At 45.0% G+C, this 24,447-nt stretch overlaps 1 protein-coding gene across 1 annotated transcript in view; it reads left to right on the top strand.

The window, feature by feature from the left end:
* Positions 1 to 24,447, top strand: part of Dock2 (dedicator of cytokinesis 2) — a 403,875-nt gene that overhangs the window by 308,548 nt on the left and 70,880 nt on the right. The window contains exons 28-29 of the mRNA XM_055604610.1: positions 14,089 to 14,187; positions 15,861 to 15,955. Coding sequence (XP_055460585.1) covers positions 14,089 to 14,187; positions 15,861 to 15,955 — 194 coding nt within the window. The remainder of the gene's footprint in view (positions 1 to 14,088; positions 14,188 to 15,860; positions 15,956 to 24,447) is intronic.

Raw genomic sequence — 24,447 nt, 5'->3', positions numbered from 1 at the left:
TGGTGGATGGCCACATTCACCTACTCTATTCACACATAGCTGTTGAATAGAGCAGAAGGAGCTAGAACCTTCCTGTGCTGCCTCACTCATTGCTCAAGGATGCTTAGGAAATGAGGAAATGGGTTGGGTGGGAATACATGCCTTCCCTAGGATTTCATAGCCAGACAGCCCAAAAGTCAGGTTGGCCTGGCTCATTCTTGCTTGGTGAACTCACTGCCCTGAAGATCAGTATCTTACCCATTAGTCACTCAGGGAATATTAGACCTATGCCCCGGATTCATTTCTGTTGCTGTGCTATTGATTTACCTAGTCTCAGGAAGTTCAGGACTCTCTGCCTGGGGAACGGCAGTCCACATGGGGCTGGATCTTTCCACACCAATTGATTAACATAATCCCCTACATACGTGCCCACAGGCCAACCTAATAGAAACATAACCTCATTGAGACTTTCTTTCTAGGTTTTGTCAAGTTGACAACTAAAGCTAACCATCACAACATTCCAGTGTCTACAGAGAAGAATGTGTAGTATTCTATTGTGAAAAGCCATTTGGAAAATACAGCCTCAGAGCCCAAAGTCAACGAGGGGACCAGCAAAACATAGAATCAAAACTTTCAGCTTCCACATGTCAGGCACTAATTATAAATATTTAGGATTTGGAGTTCTGGAGGAGTCAATGATTTTCTAGAGAACTGAAGCCTGTAGAGGAATAGAGACATGAGTTTTCTTAGCTTGTTGGTGGCAATATTTGGACTAGAATCAAGGCTGGTCCCTGTGCCCTATTGGTTCCTTGTTCTGATAAGCTGCTAAGGTGATATCTTACATGGCTCCTGTGAAGGAAATAGGCATGAGGAGCAGTGAGCACTGTCCTTATATAGACATACCATGCACTTCTGCTAAGGCCCATGGGCTCCCGAGAGACCTAAGGATCTCCAGAAGGCAATCAGCTGATCTCAGGGTGACAGGGAAGGTCGTGTCCTCACATGCTGCCAATCTTGCAATGGTGGTGTGCAGCAGTTGGCACTCAGAAGTTGGAAGGCCGTTAAAATTCCTACTTAAACCCCACGGTGAAGGAACGTAATTGATGACGCAGTTCAGTGCAGTAAGCATTTATTGTCTTAATTATAGCATGATGTCAATTGTGTCGGATGCTTCGTTATAGGGATATAGTAGTTTACAAAGGCATGCAGCATTTAAATTTTTTGGAAAGGGGTAGGCATTGGCATGGTTCAGAATTAGAGAGCCGAGCCCCTAAATCTTAGCTGTATCTGTGCTCCCTATTCAATGTTGTTATGAGTGATACATCAATAAAGAGAAGAGGGACTCCTTGTATAGGGATAGGGCTGTCCTGGGGGAATGAAAGAGTCAGATGGAGTCTGTGAAGGCTTCCTGGAGGAGGAAGCACCTTTATGGATGAGTCACCTTTAAGATGAGTCACTGTTTCTGTTGTTGGAGCATGAAGAGAGGGAGGGAAGAGAAGTCTATAGTACACAGTACTTAGAAGTGCAGCAGGATAAAGATGGCAGGCAACTTTGAATGCCATTGTGGCATGCGGGGTATGGAGCATGTAAGCATGAGGAAATCGTTGGTATGGAGTCATGCCTATGGGAGTTAGGCAAGCAACATGAGATATTGGGTGCGGTGACCCACTGTTTTGGCGTGACCAGGACTGAAGGGCTTTCAGAAACCTAGGACTTGCCACATGGAAACCCAAAGGTTCCGTGCCTTCTTTGATGGGCTGGGCACTCCGAATAATATAACATTAGCAACCTGGAAAGGCTCTGTCCTTTTACCCCTGCAGGGCAGAACTCCCAGGGCTGTGGAACATTACCTGATACAACCAAGCCTTCTGATGCCCTGGAGAAACAGGAAAGTGAGGGCTGTAGACAATCGTCTCTGGGTCTGCACACGCTAGCCTTACAGTCAAGTGTTTTTAGAAAGTTGGGTCAGACAAATAAAACATGTGTATGGGCTGCGCGCTCCTATCCCACGCCTATCAGATGCACTTCAAGATGACTGCCATTCTGCAGAGGGAGGTCAGAGGTCATCTATTTGGCTTTTAATTTGATGTTCTCCATCAGATTCAGATGTGGAGCTCAGGATGCAATCAATCAACTGGGGACAGTGGTGCCAGGGACATCTATTCAATTGTCTCCAAAGGTGAAATCAGTGTTCAACAGTGGCGTGCTCTGCCCTAAGCCTGGAAATCGGTGTAGTGAGGAAGAGAAATAAGATATATCCCAAGTATGAGACTCAATCATGGGATGAATTCCCTTGGTATCGAGACACCCCATGACTGATATCAGGCCCAGGGTGGTAGAAAAGTCATTTCGTTTGTGGGAGCTTGGTGGGTCATGGAACCGCTGGCTGGAGGTTGGGGAGGGTTGTACAGGCAGGGTAACAACCATATGTTCACCCAGCTGGCTTGCAGTCCCAGCTCTGCCAGTTTTACAGGTTGTATGGTGCTGGGGAAAGCATCTAGCCTTTCTGGGCTCTGTCTCTTCCAGCTGGGTTACGAAAGCTGTTTTCAGGATAGTGTCCCAGAAACATCCACCCCCTTACCTCTCTGACTCCAAGCTTTAACTTCTATTAGACTTTTGCCAGGGTTTTTTTTGCAGCCTGCTGGGACAAGAGAGTCAGCAGGGGATTTACAGAACCAATCATCCCGGACAACTCTGACATCTTTCTTTTTTTCTTTCTTTCTTTTTTTTTTTTTTTTTTTTTCCTTTTCTAGATGGAATTAGTAGATAGTCTGCTTTCGTAATGTTGATCTGATATCTGGGAACAACCGGGGGCCAGCTCTCTCAGTGGCATTTTTCATTGTGTCACTTGCCTTTTCTTTAATTGAGTATGGAATAGGGCACAGGTATTGGAGCTGGCTACAGGAAGGAAGGTTCCCATGCAGGTCTGCACCTCCTGCTCCAAGGCGGAGGGCGGGGCAGGAAGGGGCTATTTGCATCCATGCCAAGCTGCAGTGTCACCTTTATTAATGGTGGCAGGAGTAGGAGTCTGCAGGCAGCTAAACCAACACTGACTGCAGAGGACAGGGATTGCAGGGCTCTACGAAGGACAGGGAAGTGGGGCACATGGGACAGAAGAGGGGAGAGATGAGAAGACGGTGAAAAGAAGGTAAATTAGTGTGATGTCATTTGAAAACTTGCTAAGCAATGAATGAATGGATAAGTGCCATTCCCAGAGCAGAGCAGGGAGGTCAGTGCCAGGAAAGGAACCTGCCTGTGAGGAGCCAGAGCCCAGCAGGAAGGCTTGGCTTGGTTGGCATGGCTGTGTCCAGGCCAGGGTCAGGCAGCCTAGGAGGCACAGGAATGGGCATCCATCCCTTCCTATCCCTTCCTCCCTGAGTCTGGACGTGTGCAGGCATGTTGCATCCGAAAGGGCTTTGCAGGAACTCATTACTGCTAACCTCAGAGTCAGCATTTCAGTCACCCCCCAAGTTCAGCTTCATAGGGGTGTTTTCATTATTGGGATGAGCCTCATAAAAGCCAGAGCGTCATGATCCTGCCGCTGTTAACAGATGAAATGGCACTCCCTTTATAGAAATGAGGAACAAGGACTTTGAGTAGCTTTCTGTAGCTTGTGAGCAGAGCTGGCCTGGAGGCACACGGTAGGCAGGTGCCAGCATGCCATCCCATTACCTACAGATTGAGTTTTGCCTCCCAGAGCCTGCCATTCTAGGCCCTACCACATCTCTCACAATCTCCCTCTGTGAACTTCTGCAGCACCAAAACCCTTTGCTCATTTCCACCTTTGCCTCTGTCCTCATTCTGTTCCACCGTCTAAAAGTGGGACAGCGCTGTCTCAGTGTTTGTACTATCAACTCCCTTTGCCAGCCTCTGGCAGACATCACTAATCGATCACAACAGTCTTTCCTGCTGAGCTAAGACTTGGCCTTAAAATCATTCCCAACACAACTCTCTAGGCAGTCGCTACCAATCAATTAGATTAATCAAAGTATAAAATGAAAAGTATTTTCTGCTGTACATCTAAGATGTCATTCCCCATTCTTAGTTTAATCTCTCTCAACCTTGCCAGTCCTCAAATCTACACTCTCTTTGAAAGTTCCCTTGAATATCTCTAACCCACTTCTGTCCCCACTTAAAAGCTCAGAGCAATTATTACCTATAGCACTCATTTTACACTTGTTACCCAGCATCATAACACATGGGTCTTTGCCTGCATAGACCATGGTGTCTTCACTATGGTGTTATGGACATCTCGAGCTGGATCACTTTTTGCTTTGTGCAGTGTCCTCTGGATTACAGGGTGTTTAATCAGCACTAGCCTTTACCCAGTAGACACCAGAAGCAACCCCATTTCTCACTTGTGACAGCTAAGAGAGAAGGGGGTACCAGCAGAGGCTTGGCTTAAGAAGTGGAGCTTGAAATTTAAAGTAAGATACAAGAGATGGTTCTTAGTCTTCCATAGTCCTCAGGAAGCAGGGGGGGTGGGGTGGTAACTGAGGGAATCCTTTTACCCACAACATAGTCTTCCTCACAGAAAATCCTGGCCTGGCCTGGCCCAGCTGTCTATGAACATATCTACCTGTCTGACCTTCTGTGCCTTTAACTGTGGAGGCTTTGCCAAGGGAAAAGCAAGGAGACGCTGTGCAAATCGTCATCTGCAGTGCGGCTCCTGGATCCACAGGGAGGTTTAAATCAGCCTGTTCCAGTCAACTGGAAGCAGAATTGGACAGGTCAACACAAAGTTCCTGGAGTACCAGCAAGAAGCTGCATGTTAGGGTCTTTTTAGGGGACCCTTTCCCTGTGACTTCTGACTTCATCCTCCCCTCTGTCCTAGAGCTGGCATTCATAACCACATTCACAAAGAGAGATCGGACAAGATCAAGCACCTTGTCCAAAGTTCCAGAGCATGTCAAAGAAAGTTGGCCTCCATCCCAAGCAATGTTACTAGTATGGGACAAGAGATGTTTCCTAGGGTGTGGCAGAGGACCTCTCTCCCACAGAAAGAGCTCAAAATAGTACAGAGTGGAGAGGTGCTTAATGGGGACCTACAATCATGAGAGTCTTAAAGCATAGTTAATCAGCAGCTTGTTGTCCATGTAGCTGTGTTTCCCCTATGCTTGGTCTGCCTGCCTCCATCTTCACCCTTCCAACCTTACATAACTGTGTGTATTTATCTCTCCCGTTCTCCCTCCTTCCATTCCTGTGGGAGCACGGAATATGCCTCAAATAATGTTTCCTAACATTCTGGAATTGTCTGACAGTAGCACAAAGATTAAATATACCGTTCTTTTGCTTCATTGAGTTTTGAGTTATTGCTTAATTTTAATTATATTAATTTATGCTTTAAATAGCTCTTTTTTTTCTTCCTTAAGAAAAGAAAACAAAGGCATTTTGAGAGGCAGGCTGATCTAGGAGTGTTCTGTCACCTCCCTGCTCCTTGATGTCCTCATCTGTAAGGTACAGACAGTATCATCAACACCTACTAAATGTTGATGTTCTGGCATGCATCCCCATTGCTGTGACAGAACACTGACTAAAACCAACTCAGGGATGAAAGGGTTTAGTTGTTCTACAGTTTACAATCTATCATTGACAGAAGTCAAAGCAAGAACCTGGGGTCCCCAAATGAAGCAGCTGCCATGGAGAAACATGATTGCTGGCTTGCTTCAAGGCTCAAGTTCAGTTATCTTATATAACTCAGGCTCACAGGCCCAGGGATGGCACCACCCTAAATGGGCTGGACCGTCCTTAATCTAAACAAACAAACAAATAAAATCCCCACAGACATGCCCATAGGTCAGTTGATGGAGGCCATTCCTCTTCCTGCTTCCCAAGATCAAACACCATAGTTGGTAAAAGAGGAAAAGCATTTGCAATCATTGCACAAATGGCTGTTGTGACCATCAAAATATTTTACGCTGTACCTGACACATGCATGTCTGACTGATAATGGTCTATCTTCTTTCCTCTTTCTTTGCTATGATCCTCTAAATGGTCTGTATAGATGGAGAAATAAAGAACTTCACATGGTATCTGGCACAATGTCCTTTAAATGGCATTTGTTATTGTTGTTAGTTAGTCCATAGTTCCCTGGTCTCAGATTTCATAGCCTTTTGTGACCAATTTTCTCATAGTGGGTGTGCCTTTGAGTCATCTAACTTAGATGAACATGTTTACAGGAGATGGCGGAACGCTTCTTAGGCTATGTCTCCCAAGCTCCAAACCCTATCGGTGCCTCTGGTTTGATTTGGGGTAGGGTGTATATCTGAGAACTATACCCTGTTGTTGGGGACTTTCCGACATAGATTTTCTTAGGAAATTTAGTCTGAAACTTGGCAGCCCACCACTGATGTGAACAATGAGAAGGCTGCTTTATTTCTGGAGCTGTTCTTTTCCCAATCAAAATTGTTACACTCTTGCTCTCTGTCCGCACTTTAATGGATGAAGTCAGAAAAACTATCTTCTGTTTAGGAAAAAAAAAAAAAAAAGAAAGAACCATCTCAATTAATAGCCCATTTCCCAGCAAGTTGGCCTCCCCCAGATTCAGGTGGTTTTAATTGGAGCCTGAGAACAGCCAGGAGTCGTTTTCTGTTTATTCAGCGGTGAACAGCAGGGAACTGAGCACACTGAATCTGAAGGAAACTGAAACTGATGTCAAACTGGAGTCCGAGTGTGCTCCCTCAGGAGCGCCCAACTGTGCTATGGAATAATCAGTTAGTGAAAAGCACTTGCTAAGGAATGATGACACCAACCAGGCTCCAGGAAGGGCCTTAAAGAGTAACTTACATGTTCTACAAACCCACGACCCTGGAAACAGTGCTGCAGTGGATCCTTGGAGATGGGTTGGCATGTAAGACAAGCAACTTCATGGAGTGAGCCTTGTGGCAGATAGCAAGCTTCTCAAAACTCAGATTGAGAACTTCCCCTGCACTAAGAAGAAAAGCAGACTCCTGCCCCTCACCCCATATGCTCTTGGGAGCTGACTTCTGCCTGTCTTCCTGACCTCACCTTGGATGTCATTGTTCCTTGTTCTTAGCTTCTGGCCATCCTAGTTTTCACTCTGTCTCATGGATGCTCTCACAATATCCCCAGATTCCTTGATCCTGTTCATCACTTGGGCCCATGATGCCATTCCAAGTTCTTACTCAGTCAGTTTCATCACTCAGATTCTCACTCAGACGTTAGCTACCACTGTCTACTCAGCCCAAAATAAGTGCCCTTACATTCTGTCCCTGTCCATTACCTTCTCATATTGCCTTAGTAGAGCATTTTCTATATGTTGTCTACCGTCTACAGTTGTTTTATGTGTTGGATTATTACAGATGTCTCTTCCTGTTTCTGGCCACACTCACCTAGAATGAAAGCATCTTAAAAAAATGCTTTTGATAATCTTCACATCTTTAGCCTCAACAGCTAGAACCATGCTGGGCACACAGTGGGTGCTCACACAGTAGGTATGCAAGAAGTTTTTGTTGAATTAAGGAATGTGTAAAAGGGTTAACTCACTGGAGCTTGACAGGATCTGAGAAATGGAACAAATTTTTTTAGATTTCTGGCCTTTGCTAAATCAAAGGTGTAATACTTGACTGATTCTTCAGTTTATGGAAGAGGGTCCCCATAACATTCTTTTAGAGATAGAGAATTCAGTGCTAAATTCAATCTCTATTAATATTTATCAAACTTATACAATATTCAGGTTCAATTCTAGATCCTAGCAATGCAGCAGCAAATACAGCAAATAAAGACATAGTTCTCTGCTGAACACAGCCGACATAGAAGATGTGATATAGAAATACAGGCCCATGAAAATTCAGGTTTCTGAACGTAAAAGGCCCTGATTTGAATTCCTACACCACCACAAACTAAACGTCTGTCCAGACAAACTATTTGTCTTCGTGCTTCTCATGTGCTTCATCCAGAAAATGGGCACACGGCTTATGTCATGTGTATGCTGAGAAGTCTCAGGGAGATGATGATCATAGTCTTGGGGACAAGGACTGAATAGGATCTACCATCCTGTCATTCTCCTTTGCCACAAAATACCCCACTGTTCTGTTTGGAAGATTTATAGTGATCTCACAGGCAGACCCAAGCTCCAGCTAGGACCAGAGGTGTTTGTTACTAGGGAAGAGTATGTGAGGAATGCAGGCTTCTCTCCTAGCCTTGAGGCAAAGCCGCCTTTCTCAGGCTTCCCCACTCATCCTTCCCTGACAAGTAAGGAGACACTGCCTGCAATTCTAGCCCTGGTTTATCTAGAGAGTTAATCTGTCATTGGTGCCCACTGTGTCTGGCAGGGGTGCACAGTGCTAGCCCTCCTGGAGTTATCACGCATAGGTGAGCTACGTTAGGATGTACACAGAGGCACAGCATCCACGAGGCACCTCTGTCCTCTCATGGTGTTCTGCCTTTGACATGAAACAGACCCTTCAAGCCTCCTGGATGTGTGCTCACTTCCTTAAACAGGAAGGGCACTGGCTTCATCTACCACACACAGCAGCACCTCTGGGCAACAAGGAGTTTAGGGGACACACAGAGTCAGGCACCTCCTGAAGCCGGATAGCTGAGGGATTGAGTTGTCCACAAGACATGCTTTTGAACAATTTGAACATCAAAGTCACTTTTCCTACCTTCCAGCACGTGTCTACAAGTAAAGAAATCCCCCAGCATGTTTTGCTCCAAGAGGCACACACTCTATTTACTGAGCAGCTGGACTTGAGACATGGTTACCAAAGGCCACTCCAAGTTGAAGGGCACATAGCCACTGGTGCCAAGCTGCGATGGATGGGGAGCAGTTAAGGAGTTTGCAGACTGTCACTGGTAGACAGTTACCATTTTCTCTGTGCTGGGAATTTTACCCGCTTACTCTGTGTGTTTTTCTGGGCCACAATCAGCAGCATGATAGTTAATAATAATAATAATAATAATAATAATAATAATAATAATAATAGCAGGTGCTTACTGAAGACCCTCTAGGTTCCCTGTATAAATTAATTCAATCTTTCTTCTCCATATGAAATAAAGAGATTTTTTTTTAAAAAAAATCTTCTTTGGCACATTAGGGAAGCAAGCCACACAAGATCTTGCTCAAGGTCACAGGCACATAGCTGAGATCAGAACCCTGGCTGCTTGGCTTCAAGGCCCTCTCTCCCCCCCCCCCCCCCCCCCACCCCGTTTGTGGCTCTGCATCCAGGAAGCACTAGCTGTAAGTTCCTTGGAGCACAGCCTTAGCCACCCTGCTGTATACCTGCCCCCCACACCCAGCGTTGTAGCTGGAACTTGGCATTGCTATAAGAGAGCACACTTGACACCTCAGCCTCCCTAAAGACTCTTCCAAATTACAACTCCCAGTGGCCTGACTGAAGCTCTAAGATGAATGGGTTTCAGAGCCCTTGCTATTCCTGACACCTCCCACCTCCAGTTAGTCCTGGCTCCACCATACAGACAGCACTAGTTTAATCCAAGAATAAAATCTGTTATATAAGCAGATAGCAGACATGGGGGTGAGCAGAGGAGCAGCCCAGGAGCTGCGTTTGGCCACTTTTAAGTCTCCAAAGTAGGACCTGTCCAGAGAACTTTTCCTCTCTCTCTGAGCCTCCCTCCTCGGCCCTGCAAACTTTCCTTCATCTCCTCTCCTCTGAGCTTTCTATATTGTATTTTATTTTGGTCGTGTGCGTTATTTATTTGAAGTTACTATAGCAACGTGTCACCAGCTGCTATCTCATAGTAATGTTGGCATTTAGGCAGCAAGCTCCTGAGGTTGACTCTTTCCCTCTCTCTATGTTTGCATCTCTCCCACCAATCTCAGGTGGGTGGAGGGATGCCTCCCAGCAGCCAAACCACCTTCCTTTACTTTGTCAGAGCAGAGTAAATGATTGCTTTACCTGCTTTGCCCTCCGTTTTCTCCAGCACTGCAAGAGTCCTGACTCTCTCTCTCTCTCTTTCTCGGTGTGTGTTTGTATCAAAGGTTGCTAAGTAGAAATGGTTAAATCAAATGTTGTATGCAAAACTATTAGTATTTCCAATACTATGATAATGGAAGTGACTTTTAATGCAAAAGAGTCAGGATAGTGATTTCGGGAGAGTTCCTACCAGAACTGAAATCATCTAACGTTGCTGCTCACACACTATTGCTCTTCTCTTGTTCGTTCTCTTGCCAGCACATAGTAAAGAGACCCTGACTGTTTTCCCTCAGAGCTTCGGCTCTCTCCCAGGTGTGCCAGACCTCTGAGTGTAGTGACGTGCTGGACTAATTAAAAGAATTGATTGTCTTGGATGGCTGAGAGGGTCCTGTGTGGCAGATATGGTCCCCCCCCCCACAGGGTTAAGTAGCCCCTCATCAGCCAAGTGCCTGCAATGATTGTACTTATTTTTACACGTTTGACCTAGTTTCAAGCTGTGTCTCTTCATGCTGTGATTCATTAGCCACATTTTAAACCACCCGATTAGAGCGAGGTGACTCTGCCTGGTCTGCGCCAGAGTCTCAGATTCAATTTCTCTCAGGAATTTAATATGCAAGTCCCACTGGTACTCTGTTTTAAGAAGCAATTTCCTATCCAGGCACCTGGCATGCTGCTTTGGTATGGATGAGTGGCTGCCTCATGCCTTGGTTGTAAATATATGTCGATTATAGAATTCCTGCCAGGAAGAAAAAGGAGAGGGTTCTAATTGGCTCAGATTACAGGGGATCCCCTAAGTCCCCGAATACCGAACACCCCCACGCAATACTGAGGCTCTTCCAGGTTGTTGGTGGCGATGGGAGTTTGAACTTTTAACGATATAAAGTTTGAGCAGCGTCAGCTATAGGGCTGTGCTGGTTGTCAGGGCTGACTGTCACCCCCTGCCCCCAATTCTTCTAAGCATTTTAGGCAGGTATGAAAATATGGTCTCCAACTTGTGAAAACAGGAGAGGGCCAAGACACAATTACCGTTTGGAAGACAATCTTCAAAAGAAGCTACCCATCAGAGAAGCACAGTGCGATTCCCTTATTCCTTCGTTGCATGACAAAGCGTGCATGCCACTCAATTCAAATGACAGAGAGGAGCCGTTAATGAAGCTGCTGCCTGTGGCTCCCTCTATTTCAGGTATCTGTTAGATACCAAAGTGAGCCAGGTGCTGGGGTAGAAAACAGAATGCTTCCGGTTAGAAAGAAAACTCTTTTTTTTTTTTTTTTTTTTTTTTGGATTAACAGGCAAATGCAAGTGACTTGTCTAAACTTCCATCACAGTGCTCTGCAAATCCAAGTAAAAGGCACCCTACTGGGCTTTTCTATGTGCTGATCGGGACATAGCAATTAACAAGCTGGTAAAAGTGATTTTGATTGATCTGTGAACTCTAATACACTGGCTGACTCCTAATAAAACAATAATGGTTTATTTCATAAAACGGCCAAACTCTCTAATGAAGAATGGAAAACCTCTCTCTCTTTTTCATTATATATTAAAAAAAGAAAAAAAAAAACATAGAAGTTTCCTTAAACAAATCCTAAGAGACCGCAGCCTGTTCGAGGTAATTCCAAGCAACATGAGCTCCTCTGAGGTTTGCTCTTTGCATTTTCTCCTCTTCCAATTCAAATCAAGCCATTGGGAATAACAAGCCTTCCGGATCTAGGCATTTGGGGCAGCCTGCAGTTCTGACAATGGTGGATTTTCATCACACACACACCCACACAAGCTCACAATCTCAGCACTCATTTAAGCCAAAGATTTCAAGTAAAGTGTTGTCCAAGAAACAACAGCATTTCTCCCTACGAGATACCGATCCAAATAAAAGAAAGAAAGAAAAAGAATCAAACCTTGCCATATCTCTTACCTCAAAGCAGTGGAATTACCTGCAGAGGATGCCGCCCCCTTCCTTGTACAACGAGACAGCCTTTGAGCAGCAGCAAGATAACTCCAAACGAAGGAAAAATAAGCCCTTTATATTGTAATTTTCACTGTTTATATGCAAGAAGTGTAGTGGGTCTGCTCACGTAGGAATAAATAAAAAGCCGAGCAAACTGCACGGCAGCTTCCATGTAAAAAGAAAAGCCCTCTAGTGGTCACAGGCTGAATTCTTTAAGGAAGGGAGAAGAGATGAAGGGAGTAGAGGAAGCACATGGACACGCACGCGCGCGCGCACCCACACACACACACACACACACACACACACACACTCACTCACAATCTATCTCTTCAAACTCTAGAATTTTCCCTTCCTACGTCTAGCCCGATCAGAGATATAAAACGCATTTCTTGGTTTCAGCGGGACCTGGTTAAGTTAGGCAGGATGCGGTTGTTTCAGCCTGGAATGGAAGGGACGAATAATTTCACAAACTCGCTACCACCCCCTGGAGGTTTAAGCATGAAATACCAAGCAGGTGGAGCCCCAAAGCTTTGAGTTCCTATGTACAAAAAGTGGCTAGAGCCCCCTGAGAGTCCAAGCTTGGGACTTTCAGCCAGATACCCATGTCTCCCACACAGGGTGAGTCTAGTGGTCACCAGCCTCTGTGCGGGTGACCTGCTCAATCACAGAGTTTCTTATTTTAAAAGGCCACTCAGCTGTTCCAGAATTGTAAATAAATTTTAAGTGAGGACCCTGTATTTTTCACCTGGTTCTATTACACAGTTGGCCCTGCTGGCTGAGAAAGCATGCTACCCCTAACTTCCTAATTGAAAAGAACCAGGAAGCAAATGAGGGCCTGTGTCAGTGGGAGTTGCTTTGGCAAATGACAGCATGGAACACATTTAGTCAGTTTAAGAGACCTGCTACGGAATGCCAAGGGAGTTTCCTGGAGTCATTAGCAGTGTTCTTCCATGACGAGAACAGAACTATAGGCTGGCTGGTATACAGATTACAGGCACATATATACACACATATTTGATATTTTTAATAACATGAGAACCTTGTAAGCTAAGGACACCGTCTGTGACACATACAAATACACACGCGCACACACATACATGCATACACACATGCATACACAAGCACGTACCATACTTCTTAATATTTTCTTTTCCAAAATGAAACTTGCAAGCCTATCTTCAGCAGTGGGAATCCCTGGACGCCTCCTATATCCCATCACCATCCAGGCTACCTTCCAAAACTCTGTCCTGGGCAGGGCCTCAGTGAATTCTCCTCTGGCCAAGATGATAGCCGCTCTAAGATCTTAGAGGAAACAGTTGAGAATGTCATCTCAGCCCTGGTTGATTGGTGGCCAGTGCTTTCCTTACCAGCTTTCAGAATGTATCTCCTCCAGGGCTGCATCTATATGCCAGCATGTCCCAGCACAGATGCTTAAAACTCTCAGAGGGAGAACACAGAAGTCTGAGTTGATGCCTTCTAGTCTATGCTTGACTCATATTCCTCCATTCCCAGGGTGTCCTTCAAGACCCACCTCCTCCTCAGGTCTCTCTGCCTTGATTTCCCTCTTACCTGAGTTCTTTCCTCATGGATATCAATCGTGCTTTCCCAACTGAATAATAAACTCACAAAGAGCAAAGGCCGTCTCTTCCCATCTCCTTTATCTTCCTTAGCTCTAACAGATGCCAGTCCAGGTAGGTGCTAAGTCCTGTTATGGTTGGTTGATTCATGGTGATCCAGCAACTGATCTCTCTGCAGAGACTTGTAATGCACTTAATGGTGCTGGTGGAGCCGTTGATCTTTCCAGGAACTCCTTTGGGAGTAGATAGGGGAACAGATGAGACAGTGGGGATTCACACAGACAAAATTACTTATTGGGAAATGAAACTGACTGCCCCTAGGGATCTTGACTGACATAGGCTGAGTCTCCGAATGTCCACACAGAGGGCAGTTCCCTATGTGCAAACAGCACAGGGGTGGGATGAGGCAATGGATCTCCTCTTAGTTCTGTATTTGGAGCTCTTACCACACCAGCAGGAATATACAGGTGTTTAATGTTTTTTTTGTTTGTTTGTTTTTTGTTTTTTTTTTATGAATTAGCAGTAAGGGCATTTCCTCTTAGGGAGTTTTACATGCCAGTAAGAGGAGACACTTCACTGCTGGGTGGCCCTTTGTCAGGGCGTGGGGTAGGTGTATGTTTTCAGCTTTGAAGTCAAGGATACGGAAAGGACGAATGTCAGAGCCATTATATTTTTCCTTATGTTTTGTAGAGTCGCTTTGTGGCATGCATGACAGCCATCTTAGACCAGATGGGCGACCAACACTATTCCTTCTATATTGAGACCTTCCAGACCAGCTCAGACCTTGTGGTAAGTCTGCAGTGATGGAGGAGGAGACAGGGGGGAGCCAAGAAATGAAGATGAGGGTCACAGCATACTGTGCTCTTGTTCTCATGAGTTTGGGGGCAAGCAGGTCCCCTACAGATCTCAAGTATGTGTTATATACCTGTCTGATTCCATTTCTTGGATAACTCATTTCTGGAATAAATCTTCGGTGCTATGGCTCCCACATCTAGATTTCCATTAGCAAACAGCTGTTGATGAATCATAAGTGCTTTGCAGTCTAAGACCATGAGCCTTAGAGGCCTAAAATTTTAGATTGGAATCCTAGATTAGCCACTGTATGACCACAGACAAGCTAACGTCTCTTAAGCCTCAGTTTTTTTTTTTCTTTCCAGTCTGTGAACTAGGGATGATACTATCAGTATCACAAGGCTTTGAATCATAAGTGTAACAGTAAACACTTAGCAAAAGACAGCTATGACTATGCTGTGACAAGGATACAGAGAAAGTTAATTCCTGGGCCCAGCTCACCTCTCAGAACTCACCTGCTACACCCACCCCTGTCACCAGACCTTTAGTGAGAATTCACAAGCTTGGCTCTGTGCCAGGAATCTAACATACAGCATGGGCTTGAATCTCATGGTAACCTTGTAAGGTAGGCATTACCCCATTCTGCTGATACAGAAGCAGGGACCTTATACCACAGAGGTGATTTTTTTTAAGAAGCAAAATTTGCTAGATATAAATCAATGAATTTCAGAATTTCAGAATTTCACAAGTTAGCTTAAAGCAATATTTTTGAAATGATATTCTACATAGCCTCCTCACTACCCTACCATAAACACACACACACACACACACACACACACACACACACACACACACACACACACACACCCCAAACGGAGCTGATCTACTTTTTATCTATTTCATAGACTGGGTTTTAGGCGAGATTTTCTTTTGAGCAGAGTCTGCAGTGAACATGACTTGAACTTCGGATGGGTGGGTTCACTCTGGGTTGGAAGCTTTACCTAAATCACCCCAGGGGATTCGGCTTCATTACCTACAGCTCCAGACGCTCGTAGTACCAGTGGTTCTTGACTTTGCTGTCTGGATTTGTGCTGAATTTATTTTCTCTATAGCTAAAGATGAAGGTTAGCATACTGCAAAATCTGCTGGAGGATGTTTAAATCCACTTTGAGCCTCTTTAAAAGACAGGAAGACCCTTGTCACCACCCTTCCATATAAACTTATATGCGCAGGTGACACTTGGATTAGCTGTGCCTATGCATTGCTAATTAGGTGCTCATTTCAATAATAGTGTGTTTGCTCAATGACCTGAGACGATACCACACAGTGTAGATTATTTGCCTCTCAACTCTCTGGGAAGATGACTATGAAATCACCAGGAAATATATCTACCTCTTTATTCTTAAAGACAGAACCAATAGTGCTTTATTTGGAGTGTTCATTTTTAGTCATTATTCATATTCCGCTTGTGTCTGTGAGGCAGAATCTTGGTAGCTGACTTATAAACTTCCGTTTCCAACCCACTGTGATGACTTTGGAAAAACCCGGACTCCTTCCCAATCTGGCCCTCTAAAGGAAAATAGAGAAGACATCTAAACTGCCACCACTATCTAGACACTCGCAGTCTGTCCCTGGGACACAGGTGACAGGTGTGTTGGGCACTTTTGCAGGACTTCTTGATGGAAACATTCATCATGTTCAAGGACCTCATTGGGAAGAATGTGTACCCAGGGGACTGGATGGCCATGAGCATGGTTCAGAACAGGTAAGAAGATGGCCCGCGCTCACAGACGCCACCCCATGTACTCACCATTTATTCTAGAGAACATTAGCAGCCAAAGAAGGGAGAGAGGAGATTAAAAGGTTAACAGGACCTGCCTTGCAGCTCAAACACAAGGAAGACGGAGCTCGGAGCTTGTCTGCCTTAAAGCTGCTCTAAATACTCCCCCTACCTTTCTGTGATTCTCAAATTCCAGTTATAATACAATACCCTGTCTGTGACAGGAGAGTCTAGGGGAGTATTATACAGTTATACTATTCTAAAGCTCATTTAAGATAATAAAATAGTTTCTGTGCCATATATTAGATAGGTGTCCAAATCACTAGATGAAACCTTTAGGTTTCCATATTATAGGACTCTGTGTGTGTGTGGGGGGGGTGCTTTTAATATGCTAATATGATTTTCTGAGATGAAGGAATAGGAGGGAGCATTTTACAGATGAATCTGTCTTTGGGTCAGTGTAAGGTATAATTTATACATTTTTGTTTATATCTGTAATATTTAATCATATCTCATAGAATATCAGTGTAATCCAAGACTAATTCAGACCCCACATGAGCAATCACAACCTGGGATAAGTCATTTCAGATGATTCCAACCTTCACCTTGTGTCTCTAATACCATCTTGGCAAGGTAAATGCAAGTCCCAAGACTCAGCCTTTCTGATATTCCCTTCCTCCACAACCCTATCCCCTAGCATCTTTTGTGTCCTGTGGTTCTCTTGATCTGTCTCGGAACCTCCTTCTCAAGTCCCACAGTGACTCCTTCAACTCACGGGAGTTCCTAGTTTTATTTCCCTGTATCTACTGCCTCTGTTCTCCATCACACAGGCCAAATATTGGCTGACAAAGACAGAAATGTCCCCAGAGAGTGGTAGGGAAGAAAAACCAGAATTTTCTTGAGTGAGAGGACTGGAGGGAAGACTATGCACATTTACATATTAATGATTTTGTCGTTCCATAAAGTCTGATATCTGTCTATTGCATGCTAAGAGCTGATTGCAATACCTGCTGATCTCTGGGAAGTCCTTATTCCAGTCCCTGGATGCCCAAGTGGCCACCGTGTTATAGACACCTAGCTACAGTACTGTACTATCTTTAGGACCTCAGGAGGGGAGGAGCAATCAGTCAAGGCAGAAGGAGGCATCTGTCTGTGCATCTCTGCTTACTGTGGAAAGAGGGAGTTCTTCCCAGCAACACAGTATCAGGAGCATCCTGTCCCTTGCCTGGCCTCACCCTGCTGAATTCTCATCTTACAGGTTCAAGGCTGGCTTTGCAGTGACTAATGTGCTGATGATAATTCTCTCAGGCACATTGTGGTTCAGAAGTAGACTCTTCCCTGGCTCCATGTACTGCCAGCCTTCTGAGCATGAGCCTTGTGTAGGTGCATAGACCTCGTGTAGCTGCTCGTATGGCAATGGTCAGCCATCTTGGATTGAGATACGGGCTACCTGCTCTACTATACATGGCTCTTCACTGTGTGCCAGAAGAGGAGCAGGCAGACTGTCAAATTATATGAATCATCCAGGAGACAGAATATGGGTCATTTGCATTTTGGATATGTCCAGCTTCTCCTGTTGTCTACTTCTCTACATGCATGTGATTTTGCATAAGCCATGGCTCTGCCTGGATGCCTTATCTCCCTCTAGACTAGACTCCTCCTGGAAGCCCTGTGAAAATTCTGAACCCTGCAAGTCCCTCATGGCAGGAAAGTCCACTTTCCCTGTTTGTCTGTGTGCCTAGCTAGCTGCTTCCCTCACCACCTATGACTGATTCCTCACAGGACTGGGCATTCTCTACACAAAGAACTTTTCAAGAGCGAAATCCACACGCAACTTGGCTCTATATCTAGTCCTAGTTCAGAGAGTGACATTCGTGAACACATACAGGGTCACTCTGTGTCTACACACAGGGAACTCCCTGACTGGTGTTTTTAAAGGAATCTGGACTTTTGAAAGTAGAAAGTGTATTGGTTCAGATAACTTGAAAGACTCAGCTTTCATACTTGGCTGTATCCCTGTGTAGAGATGTTGATAGAGGAAATCGATGCCTCTCCCTCTGTCTTGTCTCTGTTGGCTTCATCTTCAAACAGACACTCCATTTAGAGGGATGAAAGTTCACTCTACAGATTGCAAATGTATCTATTTCATTTTATTATGCATATGCATATTTTGCCTACTTGTATGCCAGTGAGCTACTTGAGTGCCTGATGCCTGCAGAGACCAGAAGAGGGCATTAGGTCCTCTGGAACTGGAGTTAGGGACAATTGTGAGCTGCTGTGTGAGGGCTGAGAATAGAAGCAGAGACCTCTGGAAGAGCTGGTAATGCTCTGAAGTGCTGCGCCATCTCTATAGCCCCACAAATATGTGTTTTATTGAAAGGGAGAAGGAAAAACCTTCCAGAAAAATCTGCCGAGAGATTTTTTTTTTCCAGTCAGTGCAGTGTAATTCCCAAGGCTAATCTTCAAAGTCTGGTTTGGGCTACATGTTCATCCATAAACCTCTATGGCAGAAAAATGAAAGGCATTATTAAGTCAAGCTTTGATCTTACTATCCGCCTTCTGAACTGAAGGTAATATGGTCAATTCTACCCAAACAACAAGGAGCCAGGAAAGTAGCAGAAAAAGTAGTTCTCTAAAGAAAGACCCAGAGTTGCTAAAAGTAGGATGAATAGGTTACTGGAATAAAAGGGAACAGATGTTTTGAGCTAATACAAGACCAGGGTTTGGAGTTCATCAGACAAGTTTCCCCCTTTGGAGCTGTGTGCCAGGCATTCTGGGAGAAGTATTTGGTGGCCTCTGTGAACAGGTATTGGACAGGCCCCAGAAATGTTGCCTGTCGTAGCTCCATTCCAGTTGCTTTGATAAAATACCCTGACAAAAACAACCTTAAGAGAGAAATGGTTTTTATTAGGCTTAAAATTTTAGGTTCCAATCTGTTATTGTAGGGAAGCTAAGGCAGGAACTGGAGCAGCTCACCACACCCAGTCAACAGCAGATAGGAAATGAACCTGTGTATGCCTGTGCCTAGCCGGCTTTTCCCTACTTTCATACAGTCTAGAACAACAAACCTAGGGAGCGGAGCCAGTCACATTCAAGGTGAGTCTTTCCACCTCGACCCAAATAAGAAAATCCTTCAGAGGATCTAGAAACTCCCTCCCTGAGACTCTCTTCCTACATAATTCTACATTGTATAACTGGCAATTGAAATGATCCTTCTGTCTCCATACCTAGAAGATTAGAATGGAACCAAAGAAAGAGGAGCCGCCTACTAAATAAAAGCAGGTGTGGTTCTCATCAGTGAAATTTATGTCTTCACGTTTCAGTGTCTTTTAAACCCAGGCTGATGGGTACCACATGGACTTCCTGTTGCCCAGGTTGACCTTAAACTCACTATGTACTTAAAGAAGAAGATTTTGAATTTGTGGACCTCCTGCCTCAAACTCCCAAGTCGTAGGCTTACAGGCCTGCACAACCACAGCCCACTGCTATCTACCCTCCCCTTTTCAGAAATTCATTCAACCTTCCAGAGTGTCAGTTTACTAATCCCTGGAGAAAGGATAACAATGGTCCATTTTACAGGATTTGGTGCTTCTCTTTTGGGGAGGATAGAGTTGTTCCTTTGCACTAGTAACAAGTCAGACTTCAGTGTAAGCAGGGCATTGACATCACTGGGCGGTGAGAACTTGGTCTTGAGCGAGAAAAGTACCTGCTAATGTCACCTCCCACTAATGATGCCTGCTCTTTTGTCCTTGCAGGAGAATAACTTAGACTATAGGTTTCTGTCATATTCTGGCCACAAGAATATCTTCATTTTCGGAGCTCTTGGGGGTTGCTCGTGACACCTGCATTTTGTGTGTTATTTAGCAGCTGATATTTGTTAAGCGCCTAGATCAGTCCACTCTTATAAATGCCAGGCCTGCATTAGCTCCCTTGCTCCCCACGACAACAACCTTATTATCATTTGCATCTCATAAATGACAAAGCTTACTCATTGCTGCAATGCCAGTAAGAAAGAGAGACGCCATTCAACCTAAGCCAAGTTCGGAACCTGGCCGGGCTTCTTTGCCCTGTGCACCAGAGACGTTTGTCTAGAGAGCCTTGAACAGACATCCAGACAGCAGCCCTGAAGGGAACACAGCCTGCCAAGGTCATGCAGCTAGTTTGCAGAATATACACAAACAGAACATGCACCATGATTTAGCTTAGTGGGGCGCTCAACTAAAATACCATTCTCTCTTCCCCAGAAAGAAACAATCCATTTGTACAATGAGCTTATCCCTGAGTTAGCCTGGACATTATAAAAAAAAACTTACTATCCTTATTGGCCTCCCTCATTTCCTCTCTCTACTCTTTCCTTTTTTTCCTTTGCTTTTACCTCTTTCCTTCTAATTCTCTTTGTTACTGTAGTTAATCCTTTGCCACCTCTGATTTATCTATGTGTGTGTCCATCTGTCATCTATTACCTGTATCTCTGTTTGTTGGTGGAGTGGGTGGAGTTTTCCAGTTTTGACTGCCTCTCCAGCTGTGTGCTGTTTGTATATGCAAAGGTGATGGCATTTCTACTGTAAGAAACACTTTCTGGTAAAAACAGTTTTCTTTGCGGTAAAGATGCAGCATTCAGCATGATCTGATTTACATGGCGTGTTTAAATTTTAAATGATCAAATTCTTCATAATGTTGTAAATTAACACAATTATGCTAGGAAACCTCTCTTTTCCCTCTTGCGTCTGTGCCTCGATCAGGAATCATAGCACTTCCATGGGGGTTAGGGATTTAAACACATCTCTATGGCTTCTCTTAAAGCAGTCAATCAACGTTTATTGAGTGCCTCAGGCTCCAGGGAGGGCACAGATCTGTCTACGCTCTGGGTCCCGAAGGATTCCTTCTAGTAAGCGAAATAAAAAGTTTGACCAGAAATGTGCCCAAGTCCTGCAGTGACCCTCATGAGAGCAGAGCCCGGAGACAGCATGGACAAGTTCTAGCCAGCACTTCTCGACCTGAGGGCTGAGACCCTTTAGGGATCGTTTATCAGACATCTTGTGTGCCAGATATTTACATTGCAAATTGCAACAGAAGCACAAATTAACAGTTGTAAAGTAGCAATGAAATAATTTTGTGACTATAGGTCACCATAGCATGAGGAACTGTATTAAAGGGCTGATGACTTCCTGGGTTCACAACCTGTCCCCTTCATTAGATAGTTATTGACCTTGAGGAAATTGCTTAGCTCCTCTGGACTCAGTTTTCCTTGCTGTGAAATGGGACTAGCAATAGTCCCCATCACAGAGGATTGGTGGGGTTTATGTGGCTAAAAAGAAAGAATAATTGGTTTAAAGTAGTTAGGACAGTGTTGACACATAGATAGGACTTTAAAGCCATTGTTTTTATCTTCCCATTCCTGTCACTGGACATGTGCCATGGTGCATGTGTAAAAGACAGAAGACAAAAGACGGTTTGTGGGAATCAGTTCTCTCCTTTCACCATATGGGTCCTAGGGATCACTCTCAATTTGTCAGGCCTGGTGACAAACACCTTTGTCTGTGGAACCTTCTTGCTGACCCATGTGGGGGCACCCCACACAGCACAGCTAATCCTGAAAAGTACAATTGGCTATTAAGAGTCCACATATGGTGAACCTGCTGTGCCCCTAGGGTACAGCTGTGGGCACTTCAGGTGAGCTGTGCCCTGACAAACTGGGGTATTCTGCTTCTCTCCAACCTCTTGGTACATGAACCTTTGGGCACTGGGTAATAGGGGCAGCTTAAAGGCTCTGAAAAAAAAATACATGTGTCAGGCTCAAGGGAAGCACAAGAGCTCAGCCCCATCCTAGACACACCTGTTATATCCATCCTTAAGTTTTGACCAACAGAATCAGAAATACCTTGTGAACCACATGGCAAAAGAGAGTGGGGCTCACAGAAGCCCTCTTTTCCCCTGAATGATACCCTCCAAAAGAGGGCTCCCACTCCCTTTTCTGCTTTTGTTCATGGCACGCAACTCATTACCATGGCGAGACACTGTGCTGTCACATTAGAGCACCTCCAGCCACAGATTCCTCCATTCCAGGAGGCGGTGGCAGCAGGGTGACTGATGTTTGCCAAGGACATCCGTGTGCAGGCACTGGATGTTCCGTTCCTACATTGCATCCTATTGGGTCTCCACACTTGGTTCCTCTTGTAGAAGGTGCCAGTGAGATTCTGGGGAGGTCAAGGTCATAGCTCCGAAGGGTGGGGCCTTGACCAGGCAGAGCTTTCTGAAACCTTTGCAGAAGCCCCATACACGATGTCTGGTGCAGTGCAGACACTCTGGCCACCCTATGCTAATGCGCCATGGATAGGAAGTGTGAGGTTGAGATTTGAAAAGGAACTTTGTTTTCAACAGCTCATGTTCACTCTTGGGAGCAACGGAGGGGTGGGTGTGTTTTTATTCCTACCCACTTCAGAACAGTTTTTAAAGAACAAAACCAAGACGGAAAAACACCTTACACTTCCTAGCCTAAACACTACACAGGGCTAGGTGGGGTTCTTGCATTCTGCGTGTGGCTATCAGAGAATCTAGGATACACCCGACTCTCACCATGATGCACCCACACATGGCTGGTCAGTTTCCAGGCACAAGCCCTTTCTCTGGGAGCCCTAGACAGGTTTAAACTGACAGCCTAAATAATGTCTATCCTGGAGTTACCGATAGCTTTGTCGCTAGCGAAAATGTTTAAAGCCCTCATTTGGGTATCACATTTCAGCTCCTGAGATGTTTATACACAACATGACAGCCACTCAATGCACTTCCATCGAGAGAATCAGATAACCAGTCTTTAAGAAGAAAATATAGATGTTATTTCAAAGGCATCTTAGCAAATGGCAAAGAAGCAAAACCAAAGAAATCCCGCTCTTTGACAGCCCGATGGGGCGGGCTGGATTTTGGGGGATTTTCCTTTTCTGCCCTTGTGTGGTCCTGCCTGCTCAAACGTGGTTGCTAGGTATTCCTTGTTTGCTGTCTGTTTAACCCATTTGCATCTGGTCTTAGAAGGAGAATTGAGCAACCTGAAGGAGCCAAAGGATTCCCCACAACCACTGCACAACCGCAGCTGCAGGCTCTGGTTGGGCACAGCGCTCAGTACCCACCGAGCACTTAGACCTCATTGCCTGCAGCAACTCCAGGAAAGAGTTCCCTCACCACTGTGTAGCAGGAAAGAACCTGACTTCAAAAGAATGGTAGCATGACCCAAATCCAGTGAGTCGGGCAAAGTCAGAGATAACATTTAAGGGTGTGTGCATGTCCCAAATTCTGTGATGCTAGCACCAGAACATGCTTCCTTTTTTTTTTTTTTTCCCTCCCAGCCAACAACATGTAAGGATTTAATGAACTGCTGCTACAGTCCTATTGACAAGCAGTGCTCCGCAAGGAAAATACTCTGGTACCTGCCATGTTCAGCCCAGCCAAAACATAGCAGCAATTTTTATGCACAGTCCTCATATGTCTTGAGAGCATTTTTTTATTATTATTATTTTATTTTCCGGAATTTCTCTGGCAGCAGGGTGCTCAGTCCATCTGTAGGAGGAGAATGGGGAATGAAAGTGCTGGTACCTTGGAATAAACGACCCGGGAACAAATTGTAACCACTGAGGGGCAATGAGAGTGGTATTAATAGCCCAGCTTATTTGTCTCTTAGGAGGGGGCACTTCTGACAAGCGAATGTGTTGCGTAAGGACACTTAGTGGATCCCAAGCAGAATGGAGCTCAAATTATTACACACAGTCATCAGCACTTCTTTTATTGGCCTCCTCCGGTGCCTTAAACAAGCTGTAGGTATTTCCCTGGACCAGCCACTCAGGGGACAAGGAGATATTGACTGCCTGCTGCCCGTCAGAAATGGTGGGACCAAGGTGGTAGAGTGCCTGCCTAGCATGCAGAACAGCCTAAAGTCCAATCTGCAGTACTGAAAAAAGAAGGCAAAACCGCAAGCATAGGCACACAAAGGAGACTTGGCCACGTCCGTCTCCGTTGGAAGGCAGCTGCAAAACTCCACAAGAGTAATGATTATGGCTTTGTCCCCATCTGGAGCAGTGGGGTGAAGTCAAGTAGGTGGCTCTAGATCTATTCTGAAAGCAATGCTAAGAGGATGTGCTGACAGGCTGAGTGTTGGGGATGAGTCAAAGACAAAGCCAAGGTTATCAGAACGGAGTCTTTTTCTTCTTCTGGGGGGGAGCAAGGGCAAGGGGGGGCTGTTCTTCACTTACATGGGAAAAACACCAAGAGAAGTGGGAGTGGGGAGAGAAGATCTTTCAGAGGTAGCTTTGGTGTGAAGAGCAGAGAGCTTGGATAGAAGCTGGAGTTCATGAGGGGCCTTAGAATGAAAACACAACTTGGGAAAGTGAGCATGTGAGTATAAGGATGTTCCCAATCCCCAGGGAAGTGTGATACAATGGAGGAAACCAACACTGAGCCATTCAAGTGCATCCTCCAGGATCACGTGC

Source organism: Psammomys obesus, unplaced genomic scaffold (assembly GCF_907164565.1).
Source record: "Psammomys obesus unplaced genomic scaffold, mPsaObe1.curated_primary_1811, whole genome shotgun sequence".
Taxonomy (NCBI): domain Eukaryota; kingdom Metazoa; phylum Chordata; class Mammalia; order Rodentia; family Muridae; genus Psammomys; species Psammomys obesus.
The sequence above is the reverse complement of the archived record's forward strand: the minus strand, read 5'-3'. Positions and strand labels throughout refer to the sequence as shown.